This window comes from Hordeum vulgare, chromosome 1H (assembly GCF_904849725.1).
Source record: "Hordeum vulgare subsp. vulgare chromosome 1H, MorexV3_pseudomolecules_assembly, whole genome shotgun sequence".
NCBI classification, from domain to species: domain Eukaryota; kingdom Viridiplantae; phylum Streptophyta; class Magnoliopsida; order Poales; family Poaceae; genus Hordeum; species Hordeum vulgare.
The window spans coordinates 497395461-497409388 of NC_058518.1; the positions used below are offsets into that span (position 1 = coordinate 497395461).

Consider the following 13928-nt stretch of genomic DNA (forward strand, 5'->3'; position numbering starts at 1 on the left):
TCCCCTCCGATGAGAGGAGTGTTGGTGATGACGATGGCGACGGTTTCCCCCCCTGGGAGGGAAGTTTCCCCGGCACGATCATCCTGCCGGAGCTCTAGATTGGTTCTGCTCAAGTTTCGCCTCGTGGCGGCGGCAAATCCACGAAAAAGATCCTCCCTGGTTTTTTTCTGGACGAAACCCTTCATATAGAAGAAGAGGGGGGGCAGTGGGCCAGCAGGCTGCCCACAAGCCCCCTTGGCGCGGCGAGGGGGTGGCCGCGCCAAGCAGGCTTGTGGCCACCTGCTGGCGCCCCTTTGGCGCTTCTTCGGCCCAGTATTTTTTATAAATCCGAAAAAAATCCTCGTTGATTTTTACGGCGTTTGGAGTTGCGCACAATAGGTATCTCAACTTTGCTCCTCTTTCAGGCCAGAATTCCAACTGTCGGCATTCTCCCTCTTCATGTAAACCTTGCAAAATAAGAGAGAAAAGGCATAAGTATTGTACCGTGAAGTGAAATAACAGCCCAAGAAGCGATAAATATCAACATGAAAACATGATGCAAAATGGACGTATCAACTCCCCCAAGCTTAGACCTCGCTTGTCCTCAAGCGAACGCCTAGCTCAATAAATATGTCAACATGTTTAAGGAGAGAGGTGTCGACAAAACAAGATACGAACATGCATGCATCATGATCATGATCAGAACAACCATATCAACATATAATCTCTCATGCTAAAGTGATAATTCATTCACAAAGTAAAGCATGGATCAAGAACCTTACCGAGAAGTAACAACTGATAGCCTTTAGTCATTGAAGCAATTGCAATTTATCACAACACCAGAAAGAGTCAAATAAGAGCTTGTAAAGCAAATCCACATACTCAATCATTCTTTCGTTCTCTACAATTGCTACAACTCACGTGGTACTCATGAGATCAAAGTTTCAGCTAGACACAGAGAAAGATAGGGGCTTACGGTTTTGCCTCGCAACTGCTTACCTCAAGGGTAATGTCAACAATAATAATTCATGAATACTTACTTCCAAGTTGACATATTAATATAGATCTTTCCCAAGCATATGGCGTTAGCCAAGATAAAGGCGAAATAAGGAATTGGTGAAGATCACCATGACTCTTTCAAGGGCAAAAAGTAAAGGTACAAGATAGTCACTTCGTAGAGGGAAGCATAGGTTGTCATGCGCTTTTGAGGTTTGGATGCGTGTCCTCTTAGTGCGGAGGAACGTCACTTTATATTGCCTCCTGTGATAAAGAAATTTATTATGCAGTCTGTCGCTTTTATGTCTTCCTCATCACCGGTTCGTATAAAGCTTATTTTCCACACACTAATAGATCATACATATTAGAGAGCAATTTTTATTGCTTGCACCGATGACAACTTACTTGAGGGATCTTATTCAATCCATAGGTAGGTATGGTGGACTCACATGGTAAAACTGGGTTGATGGTTTATGGATGCACAAGTAGTATCTCTACTTAGTGCGGGAGGTTTGGCTAATGTGAGGTGGAAGCAATCGTCACATGCTAAGGGATCTCTAGTCATATAATATTGTTCGGAGCCAAGCAAACACAATTCATTATGTTGTCTTCCTTGTCCAACATCTACTTCTAGGCATGCAATAGTTTAGTGAGTGTTCACAATCATAGATGGTGTTAGAGATGATATATTTATATGTGAACCTCTCCTTCCTTATCACTTCCTATTAATAGCAACAATGACCAAGGTCTATGTTTGTCTACCCTCAACAAGTTTCAATCATCATTCTTTTTATATGTGAAGCCATCACTTCCCATAAGATCATTACATGATATTTCATGCTTTTGTTCTTTGCTCAATCTATTGATCATGGCAAGAGGTAAAGCCCTTCAACTAAGACACTCTTTATTATATGGCTCACGAGCTCGAATACATCGGGGGTGACACAAGGCAAAACTCAAGACTAAAACACTAAGACTTTTAAACTACTAGAGAAAAAGAAAGAAAACTGAAAAGGAACAAACTAAAAGAAAGGTAAAGTCAAAAGATGTGAAGGTGATACAATACCGGGGAAACTCCCCCAAGCTTGGCACAAGCCAAGGGGATTGCCCATACCCATGCTTAGTTGTCTTCCTTTGGTGGTGATGGTGGAGGAGTTGTTGCAACATAGGCTTGATCCTCCGTCTTCCAAGGCATAGGTGCTCCATCATGGAAAGATGAACGAGTCTCCGGAATCCTCAAATCTACAGCCAACCGTATTGATTTAAATCTATACTCATACTCACAGTTTTGGTTCTGCAGGTCATAAATCTGGGCCTCGAGTTGATCAATCCTGTCATAGAGCCTGGAGAGGTGCTTCCCAATATCATTGGCATCAATCCTGTGCTTGTTGGTGAACTCCGCGATCATCATGTGGTTGGCGTTGAGTCCACGCTCCACCATCCCTTGGCACTTGAAGACTTGTTGCTCCATTGCTTCGAGCCTCGTCTCCACGCTTCCGGTCTCCTTGGGCCCCTCAACATCACGGATGTGCAACATCCCCTCACGCATCTCGATAGATTGAGGGTATTGCAGCACTCCCGTGATTTTTTCCAATAGAGGAAATTGCATGATACAAGGGTCAGACCAAACGGGAGAATATATATTGATTTTTTCCAGACCAGAAGGAGTACTCCGCAAGAAAACGGAGTCTGGGAGGCGCACGAGGTGGCCACAAGCCCTCCCGGCGCGGTCAGGGGGGTGGGCCCGCGTCGGGCAGGCTTGTCGCCTCCTCGCGCACTTTCCAGACTACTTCCAATCTTTCTATTTTTTCAAATATTCCAAAACGGAGAAAATTTCCTACTGGAAAAGTTTTGGACTCTGTTTTCTTACCGAATCACATACCTCTTCCTTTTCGGAGTCTGAAACAGGCTGATAAATGTCCCTTAGGTATTCTTCCGGAGTTATGCTATTGATGATATTGCTTTCAACATTTATGGGAGTACCTGAGATATAATGCTTGATTCTCTGTCCATTTACAACTCTCGGACAATTACCTTCCGTGTTGTTGATCTTGATAGCACCAGAACGATATACTTCCTCAACAACATAGGGACCTTCCCATTTAGAGAGAAGCTTGCCTGCAAAGAATCTTAAACGAGAGTTATATAGCTAGACATAATCTCCTACATTGAACTCACGCTTTTGTATCTCTTATCATGCCATCTCTTAACCTTCTCTTTGAACAACTTGGCATTCTCATATGCCTGAGTGCTCCATTCATCAAGCGAGCTAATATCAAATAACCTATTCTCACCGGCAAGTTTGAAATCAAAGTTGAGCTCTTTAATTGCCCAATAAGCTTTATGCTCTAGCTCAAGAGGTAAATGACATGCTTTACCGTACACCATTTTGTATGGAGACATGCCCATGGGATTCTTATAGGCAGTCCTATAAGCCCACAGTGCATCATCGAGCTTGTTAGACCAATTCTTTCTAGACCTGTTGATAGTCTTTTGCAGAATTAGTTTAATCTCCCTATTGCTTAGCTCTACTTGACCACTAGACCGAGGGTGATAGGGAGACACAATTCTATGATTGACATCGTACTTAGCAAGCGTTTTACGGAAAGCACCATGAATGAAGTGTGAACCACCGTTGGTCATTAGATATCTAGGGACTCCAAATCTAGGGAAAATAACTTCTTGAAGCATCCTGATAGAGGTGTTGTGATCAGCACTATTAGTGGGGATAGCTTCTACCCACTTAGTGACGTAATCAACAGCAACTAGGATATGAGTATACCCATTGGATTTTGGAAAAGGTCCTATATAATCAAAGCCCCAAACATCAAATGGTTCAATGACCAGTGAATAGTTCATAGGCATTTCCTGACGTTTACCGATATTACCTATTCTTTGACATTCGTCACAAGACAAGACAAACTTACGGGCATCCTTGAAGAGAGTAGGCCAATAGCAACCTGATTGCAATACCTCGTGTGCAGTTCTATCTGCCGCATGGTGTCCTCCGTAGGCCTCGGAGTGACACTTCTGTAGGATATGTCCCTGTTCATGTTCAGGTACACAACGTCTAATAACACCATCTACTCCTTCCTTATAAAGGTGAGGATCATCCCAAAAGTAGTGTCTCAAGTCAAAGAAGAATTTCTTCTTTTGCTGGTATGTGAAACTAGGTGGTATATATTTGGCAACGATATAGTTTGCATAATCGGCATACCATGGTGCACTACGTGAAGCATTGATGACATTCAATTTCTCATCGGGAAAGCTATCATCAATAGGTTGTGGGTCATCAAGAACGTTCTCCAACCTAGACAAGTTATCTGTTTCTGGGTTATCAGCACCCTTCCTGTCAACAACGTGCAAATCAAATTCTTGTAGCAAGAGAACCCATCTGATAAGTCTAGGTTTAGCGTCCTTCTTCTCCATTAGGTACTTAATAGCAGCGTGATCAGTGTAAATAGTGACTTTGGAATCAACTATGTAAGACCTGAACTTTTCACATGCGAACACGACTGCTAGAAACTCCTTTTCCGTAGTGGCATAGTTTCTCTGGGCACTGTCTAGAGTTTTACTAGCGTAGTGAATAACATTCAACTTCTTATCGACTCTTTGCCCTAGGACAGCACCAACAGCATAATCACTAGCGTCACACATGATCTCAAAAGGCAAGTTCCAATCAGGTGGTTGAACAATAGGTGCAGTTATCAAAGCCCTCTTAAGTATTTCAAAGGCTTCCTCAGAATCATCGTCAAAGACAAAAGTAATATCCTTTTGCAAGAGATTGGTAAGAGGCCTAGAAATCTTAGAGAAGTCTTTAATGAACCTTCTATAGAAACCAGCATGACCAAGGAAACTTCTTATGCCTTTGATATCTGTGGGGTATGGCATTTTCTCGATTGCATCAACCTTAGCCTTATCGACTTCAATACCTCTTTCAGAAATTTTATGTCCTAAGACGATGCCTTCATTAACCGTAAAGTGGCACTTCTCCCAATTCAAGACAAGATTGGTGTCTTTACATCTCTGCAAGACTCGATCGAGGTTGCTGAGGCAATCATCAAAGGAAGACCCGTAAACGGAGAAGTCATCGATGAAAACCTCAACAATCTTTTCACAAAAGTCAGAGAATATAGCCATCATACATCTTTGAAAGGTGGCACGTGCATTACATAAGCCAAAAGGCATACGTCTATAAGCAAAGGTACCGAAAGGGCAGGTAAAAGTGGTTTTCTCCTGATCAGATTGTGCAACTGGTATTTGGGAGAAACCAGAATAACCGTCTAGAAAGCAGAAATGTGTGTGTGTGTTTAGACAACCTTTCTAGCATTTGGTCGATAAAAGGCACAGGGTAATGATCTTTCCTAGTGGCCTTATTCAATTTCCTGAAGTCGATCACCATCCTATAGCCAGTAATAATCCTCTGAGGGATCAATTCATCCTTATCATTAGGGACAACGGTAATGCCTCCCTTCTTAGGGACACAATGCACCGGACTCACCCAATCACTATGAGCAACATGATAGATGATACCTGCTTCTAGGAGCTTTAGTATTTCTTTTCTCGCTACTTCTTTCATCTTAGGATTTAATCTCCTTTGATGATCAGCAACTGGTTTGAAGACAGGATCAGTTTTAATCTTGTGTTGCCATAGAGTAGGACTAATGCCCTTAAGATCATCAAGAGTATATCCAATAGCAGCACGGTGCTTCCTCGGAGTTTTTAGTAACTTCTTTTCTTCATGCTCTGAGAGGCTAGCACTAATAATAACACGATATATCTATTTTTCATCAAGATAAGCATACTTAAGAGTATCGGGCAACTGTTTAAGCTCGAACACAGGATCACCCTTTGGTGGGGGTGGATCCCCAAGCAGTTCAACACGCAAGTTATTCTTAAGGATAGGATATTGTTCTAATACAACTCTATCTATCTCATCCCTTTCATCCATATGCATATCATTTTTGTGCTCAAGGAAGTATTGCTCTAAGGGATCAGTAGGAGGCACAGCAATAGAGGCTAAGGCAATAGTTTCATCCTTACTAGGCAACTCCTTTTCATGAGGTTGTCTACCAAACTTAGAGAAATTGAACTCATGTGACACACCTTCAAAGCCAACAATGACAGTTTGCTTCTCATAGTCAATATGAGCATTGACGGTATTGAGAAAAGGTCTACCAAATATGATGGCACAAAAGCTATCTTGTGCAGTAGCAAGAACGAGGAAATCAGCAGGATACTTCGTTTTACCACACAAGACGTCAACATCCCTAACAATTCCCACATGACAGATAGTATCTCTATTGGCAAGATGAATAGTGACATCAATAGGCTCTATCTCAATAGGTGCAATCTCGTCTTTGATTTCATCGTATAAGGATTGAGGTATTGCACTAACACTAGCACCCACGTCACATAAGCCATGATAACAACGATCTCCTATCTTAACTGAAACAACAGGCATGACAACAACAGTCCTATGTTTGTCTCTAGCATGAGGTTTAGCAATTCTAGCAGCATCTTCATAGAAGTGAATATTATGTCCCTCAACATCGTCGGACAAAAGATCTTTGATGATAGCAATGCTAGGTTCAACTCTAATTTTCTCAGGAGTGTAGGTGTTCTAATATAGCCTCTACGTATCACAGTTGAAGCTTTAGAATGATCCTTTATCCTAACAGGGAAAGGTGGTTTCTCAATGTAAGCACTGGGAACAATAGGATCATTATAGGCAATGACTTTCTCTTCAACTGGATTGGGTTTAACTACATTGACTTCTAAAGGAGGATGATATTTAACACTTCTCTTTGGGGAGATCAATATGAGCAGCAAAAGATTCACACAATGAAGCTACTATCTCAGAGTCAAGTCCATACTTATAATTAGCGCTAAAATCACTAAAGGTATTTGTCTCAACAAAGGATTTAACGCAATCGAACGTGAAATTCATACCTGACTCCTTACCTTCTTCCAGCTCCCATTCTTCAGAGTTGTGTTTAATTCTCTCCAATAAATTCTATTTGAAGTCAATATCTCTCTTCATAAAAGAACCGGTACAAGAAGTGTCAAGCATGGTGCGATCATCATGAGAAAGCCGAGCATAGAAGTTCTGACTGATAATTTCTCTCGAGAGCTCATGATTGGGGCATGAATATAGCATTGATTTAAGCCTCCCCTAAGCTTGAGCGATGCTTCCTCTGTCACGAGGCCAAAAATTATAAATATAATTCCGATCACGATGTACTAAATGCATAGGATAAAACTTTTGATAAAATTCCAATTTCAACCGATTGTAGTTCCATGATCCAGTATCATCACATAGCCTATACCATGTCAACGCCTTATTCTTCAAAGATAAAGGAAAGACCTTCTTCTTGACCTCATCCTCGGGAAAACCTGCAAGCTTAAATAAACCACAAACTTCATCTACATAGATTAGATGCAAGTCTGGATGTGATGTTCCATCTCCTGTAAAAGAAGTAGCCAGCAGTTTCTCCAGCATACCCGAAGGAAATTCAAAGCAAATATTTTCAGTAGGTGCAGCAGGTTGAGGAGCAACTATTTGTACTTCCGTTCGAGGTGAAGATACCCCGAACAAGCCCCTCAAAGGATTAGTATCCATAGTGACAAGTGATAATAAATTTCAGCACACTATATGAATGTTTCCTTACCAAGTTCCACTTACCAAAGGCGCTTCACTCCCTGGCAACGGCGCCAGAAAAGAGTCTTGATGACCCACAAGTATATGGGATCAATCATAGTCCTTTCGATAAGTAAGAGTGTCGAACCCAACGAGGAGCAGAAGGACCTCACAAGTGGTTTTCAGCAAGGAAATATCTGCAAGCATTGAAATTATCGGTAACAAGTGATTGTGTGGTGAGATGATTCGTAGCAAGCAACAAGTAACAAAAGTAGCAACGGTGCAGCAAAGTGGTCCAATCCCTTTTATAGCAAGGGACAAGCCTGGACAAAGTCTTATAGGAGGAAAAACGCTCCCGAGGACACACGAGAATTTTTGTCATGCTAGTTTTCATCATGTTCATATTATTCGCGTTCGTTACTTTGATAGTTTGATATGTGGGTGGACCGGCGCTTGGGTACTGCCCTTACTTGGACAAGCATCCCACTTATGATTAACCCCTCTCGCAAGCATCCAGAACTATGAAAGAAGAATTAAGACAAGGTCTAACCATAGCATTAAACTAGTGGATCCAAATCAGCCCCTTACGAAGCAACGCATAAACTAGGGTTTAAGCTTCTGTCACTCTAGCAACCCATCACCTACTTACTACTTCTCAATGCCTTTCTCTAGGCCCAAATAATGGTGAAGTGTTATGTAGTCGACGTTCACATAACACCACTAGAGGAAAAACAACATACAACACATCAAAATATTGAACGGATACCAAATTCACATGACTACTATTAGCATGACTTATCCCATGTCCTTAGGAACAAAAGTAACTACTCACAAAGCATAATCATATTCATGACCAGAGAGGTAATGAGTAGCTTCAAGGATCTGAACATAAACTCTTCCGCCAAGTAATCCAACCTGCATCAACTATAAAGAGTAATTAACACTACTAGCAACCTTACAAGTACCAATCGGAGTCGCGAGACGGAGATTGGTTACAAGTGATGAACTAGGGTTTGGAGATGAGATGGTGCCGATGAAGATGTTGATGGTGACGAGTCCCCTCCGATGAGAGGAGTGTTGGTGATGACGATGGCGACGATTTCCCCCTCCGGAAGGTAAGTTTCCCCGGCACGATCGTCCTGCTGGAGCTCTAGATTGATTCTGCTCAAGTTCCGCCTCGTGGCGGCGACGAATCCACGAAAAAGCTCCTTCCTGATTTTTTTCCTGGACGAAACCCTTCATATAGCAGAAGAAGGGGGGCCAGTGGGCCAGCAGGCTGCCTACAAGCCCCTTGGCGCGGCCAGGGGTGGCCGCGCCAAGCAGGCTTGGGGCCACCTGTTGGCGCCCTTATGGCGCTTCTTCGGCCCAGTATTTTTTATAAATCCGGGAAACAATCCTCGTTGATTTTTATGGTGTTTGGAGTTGCGCAGAATAGGTATCTCTACTTTGCTCCTCTTTCGGGCCAGAATTCCAGCTGCCGACATTCTCCCTCTTCATGTAAAACTTGCAAAATAAGAGAGAAAAGGCATAAGTATTGTACCGTGAAGTGAAATAACAGCCCAAGAAGCGATAAATATCAACATAAAAACATGATGCAAAATGGACGTATCAGTGTTATGCGGATCTGGTCTCCGGTTGTCGCTGGTCTCCGTGAGGTGCGGTTGGCTGCGGCGGATCTCGGTCCTTCTTCATCGATGGACAACTTTGATGGTGGTGATGTTTGGTGGGCTTGTCGATGCCAATGCAGGATGATGTGTAGCCGAGGTGGTGTGGAGCTTGGTGAAAACCATCTCTTGCCTCATGCCATGACCAGGGATGGCGATGATTGTGGCCGTAGTTGACCTTCATGGAGGCATCACTGCTTTGTTCTCCCATCCCTCTTGTTGCGGATCTCGCCATTTAGGCCTCTTTAGGGGAAACCTTGATCTGTGGTCGGACGATGGCGACGCTTCGGTGTCGTATTCCCTCTTGGGGGCTTCGTCTTGGGAGCTTGGTGTCAGCGAGCGGGACCGGTGGATGGTGGTTGGCGACGGGTGTGGCGTCCATGCTTTTGTGGCAATGACGATGATGTGAGCGATGTCGGCGACGCGACAATGGTTGTGGTAGTCGGCTCTTCTTCGGCGTGTCCATGAGTTTGCCTCGGTTTGTTTGCTGCTATGGAGTATAAGCTGCTGTGACAGGGCCCTGTGGTACATGATTACTGGTTGCAGGTGGTCCGTTCGACGATCTTCCTTGACGCTAGTCATGCCTGGTTTTGTCCTACAGTGTTCTCCGTCAGAGTCGGAGTTGCGTCGTCTGGCCGTAGGTGGTTGAGATATTGGCATAGATTTTCATGCAGCTTCACGTGTCCACTACAGTGTGGGTTGAGTCGACAATCGCCTATGACGGAGTAGGAGTCGTTTGCTTGGAGTGCAGGAATGACGATGACCCCTCCAGGGGAAGAGTGATGACGACGACGCGTACGTGCTGTCTCGTCGAGACCCTTTTCGAAATGGTGTGCGTGGACTTTTCATGTGTATGGTTGTAACGGTTTTCATCCAGTTTCTCATTATTAACTGGACAATCTGGTTTTCTCTAATTAACTAAACAACTTTTTTTTTAATGAATGCAGGATAATCGTCATTTAAAAAAAAAACATGACCATTTACCCAGGTATTCAGCAACGACGATCGACGACAGTGTGCATGCGTCTATTCCGGCCGGCCGTCCCCATTCCCGGCGCATCCTACGCTAGTGCACACAAAAGGTTGCGGCGCGCGGACTCGGTGCCGGATGGAAGGAACCTCTGCTAGTGCTGCCAAGATCAGCGGCCTGATTAACTGAGCCCGCCGCGCCGCGCCGTCTAACTTTTTTGTTTACACACATGATGATCCAGGAAAAGGGGAAATGGTGAGAGCTTAAGGTAAAAAGTAAACTGAACCACACGATTTCCAAGCTAAATCAGAGAACATGCAAACAAGAATTGGGCAAAATCATGTGTAAAACCGTGTATCCCCACCGCGTCTCTGCTGCCGTGCATTGCATTTTCAATTCAATTCCTCCTGCCCCCCATGCATGCATGCATGTCCGACGTGCTTGTAAAGCACAGCCACTCTAAATTCCTGTAGCCTTGGTCAGTCACATGACCATCTTTTATGCACATCCCAATGCCACTCTCAAGCTTTATCCCAAAGAAAAAGAGTACGTAGTAGTGAGACCGTGGAGAGATGATAAAGGTGTACCTGCGGCAGTATGTCGCTCATGTCGTGGGTGTGTATATATAAGGCTCCCTTTTGAGCTATTCCCTCCAGGCCAATCAACCAACTATATTCCCTGCCGTGTCATACACCTTCTTGGTGCACTGCAATGGCCAGGAACGGCAGTGCCGCTCATGTCGCTGCTGCTGCTGCCATCATCGGTCTCATGGCACTCGCGTCAATGGCGAAGCTCGTTTCTGGACACGACTACGCCATGGCGTTGAAGAAGAGCCTCCTCTACTTCGAGGCGCAGAGGTCCGGCGCGCTCCCCCCTGACCAGAGGGTCACCTGGAGAGCCAGCTCCGGCCTCTTCGACGGCAAGGCCAACGGAGTACGTATATAGTTCCTCTGTTCCTAAATATAATTTTTTCAGAGATTTTATTAAAAATTACATACGGATGCATATATACATATTTTAGAGTGTGGTTTCACTTATTTTGCTTCGTATGTAGTCTGTAGTACAATCTTTACAAATACTTATATTTAGGAACGGAGGGATTATATTTTCTTTACCTACATTGCACTGATCAAACATATAATGTCAATTGTTTACGTTTCTTGGGTCTGATGGAGTTGTCATTTTAGGTGGATCTTGTGGGAGGCTACTACGACGCAGGCGACAACGTCAAGTTCGGGCTGCCCATGGCGTTCACGGTGACCATGATGTCCTGGAGCATCCTCGAGTACGGCAAGCAGATGGCCGCCTCCGGCGAGCTCAAGAACGCCATGGACGCCGTCAAGTGGGGCACGGACTACTTCATCAAGGCGCACCCCGAGCCCGACGTGCTCTACGGCGAGGTTGGCGACGGCGACACGGATCACGGCTGCTGGCAGCGGCCCGAGGACATGACGACGAGCCGCCAGGCGTTCCGCATTGATCCCCAGAACCCCGGGTCGGACCTGGCCGGAGAGACGGCCGCTGCAATGGCCGCCGCGTCGATGGTCTTCCGCACCACTTATCCGGGCTATGCCAACCTGCTCCTCGAACATTCTAAGCAGGTAATGTATATTTTGGCCCGATCCCGCAGCCTGACTGAACTTGAAGAAATCTGACAAGAACTGGATGTATAAGTTTACAATTACTTTGTCTGATCCTTTGATATGCTTTTGTTCAGCTGTTCGAATTCGCCGACAAGTACCGTGGGAAGTACGACGCCAGCATCACCGTGGCGCGGAATTACTACGGGTCCTTCAGCGGATACGGGGTAATAAGCAACTCTGAAACCAGACGTCGATATCTATGAGTTCAGATGGTGAGACGCATTCTGACATTGTTTTCAACCATGTGGGATCGATGGTGCGGTGCAGGATGAGCTGCTATGGGCGGCGGCGTGGCTGTTCGAGGCGACGGAGGAGCGATTCTACCTCGAGTACCTGGCGCGCAACGGCGACGCTCTGGGCGGCACGGGCTGGTCCATCAACCAGTTCGGCTGGGACGTCAAGTACCCCGGCGTGCAAGTGCTGGCAGCCAAGTTCCTGCTTCAGGGCAGAGCCGGCGAGCACGCGGCGGCGCTGCAGAGGTACCGGCAGAACGCCGAGTTCTTCGTGTGCTCGTGCGTCGGCAAGGGCGCCGTCAACGTCCCGAGGACCCCCGGCGGCGTCATGTACCACCAGCGGTGGAACAACCTCCAGTTCGTCACCAGCGCCTCCTTCCTGCTCACGGCGTACGCCGACTACGCGACGGTGGCCGGCGGGGGCGCCGTGCGGTGCCCCGGCGGCGCCGCGCGGCCCTACGAGATCCTCGCGTTCGTCAGGTCCCAGGTGAACTACATCCTGGGGGACAACCCGAGGGCGACGAGCTACATGGTCGGGTACGGGCTCAACTACCCGCGGCAGGTGCACCACCGGGGCGCCTCCATCGTGTCGGTGAGGACGGACCCGTCGTTCGTGAGCTGCCAGGAGGGCTACGCGAGCTGGTACAGCAAGCAGGCTGTCAACCCCAACACGCTGGACGGCGCCGTCGTCGGGGGCCCCGACGAGTACGACGACTTCGCCGACGAGAGGAACAACTACGAGCAGACCGAGGCGGCCACCTACAACAGCGCGCCGCTGCTCGGCGTCCTCGCCCGCCTCGCCGGCGCCTGCGGCGGGCTGGACGAGTACCGGACGTCGCTCCCGGAGGCGGCCGGGAACCGCACGGCGAGGTTGGCGGCGGCTCGTCGGCGGCATCCTCACCTTGAGGTGGAGCAGAACGTGACGGGGACATGGGCGGTCAGGCGCAGGACGTACCACAGGTACTCAGTGACGGTGACCAACAGGTCCCGGAAGACGGTGCGGGGGCTCCACCTCCGCGTGTCGGAGCTCGCCGGCAGGCTGTGGGGGCTCGACAAGGCGCGGTACGGGTACGTTCCCCGGAGGTGGCTGCGGGCGCTGCGCCCCGGGAGGAGCGTCAGGTTTGGGTACGTGCAGCCCGGCCCTCCGGCCAATGTGTGGGTCACCGGATACAAGCTGGTGTGAGTGAGTGAGTGAGTGAACTCTTTCCATGCATGTTTGAGGTCCTAGCTAGGATAATCCAGGGTTTTTTGGTGAGTGATGGGTTCATTGGGATGGGAGGAAGGAGCGAAGAGATTAAGAATGGCGTTGTGCTCATCCTCTTCCTCCCGAGAGTGTTCGGTTAGGCCAGAGAGGGATTTGGATTTCAGGGAGATGGAGATGTAATGTTGATCCTTCTTACCTTTTCAAGTTTTGTTTGAAAAATACAAGGCATTGCCTCAGTTTAAGTTAATAATTAAAGCTCCAAAAGCCAAACCTATACAAGGTGCCGACTGCCGAAGAGAAGAATATGAGAAGACCTAGGAGTGCTGTTTCAGAGCTGAGAAGGATAAGAAGCTAAGAAGGCACATCATGTGAGCTGAGGCAGTTTCAGAGCTAAAGAAAATGTGCAGTTTGTACTTTAGAATTAGAAAAACTGCTCAGCTACGACACTGACTGCTGTCCAGAAAGATGCTTGATCTCTCCGTCCCACGATGTAAGACGTTTTTGCAAACTGTTTTACTTGCAAAAACAGACCGGGGACCAGATCCCAACTATGTGTGCTGCAGTTTTCAGATCTAATGACAATCAGCAGCTTGAACAGA

General features: G+C 46.5%; 1 protein-coding gene across 1 annotated transcript; it reads left to right on the forward strand.

The window, feature by feature from the left end:
* Positions 1 to 10911: 10911 nt before the first annotated feature.
* Positions 10912 to 13509, forward strand: LOC123419107 (endoglucanase 15-like). Its single transcript, XM_045107134.1, has 4 exons — positions 10912 to 11182; positions 11437 to 11850; positions 11967 to 12056; positions 12160 to 13509. The coding sequence occupies exons 1-4, from the start codon at positions 10961 to 10963 to the stop codon at positions 13306 to 13308; spliced, it is 1875 nt and encodes a 624-aa protein (XP_044963069.1). The 5' UTR covers positions 10912 to 10960; the 3' UTR covers positions 13309 to 13509.
* Positions 13510 to 13928: the final 419 nt, after the last annotated feature.

Coding starts and splice junctions, on each gene's coding strand:
- LOC123419107 (XM_045107134.1), top strand. CDS start 10,961: ATGGCCAGGAACGGCAGTGCCGCTCATGTCGCTGCTGCTGCTGCCATC. Junction 11,851..11,966: donor TCCTCGAACATTCTAAGCAG/GTAATGTATATT, acceptor GCTTTTGTTCAG/CTGTTCGAATTCGCCGACAA. Junction 12,057..12,159: donor GGTCCTTCAGCGGATACGGG/GTAATAAGCAAC, acceptor GGTGCGGTGCAG/GATGAGCTGCTATGGGCGGC.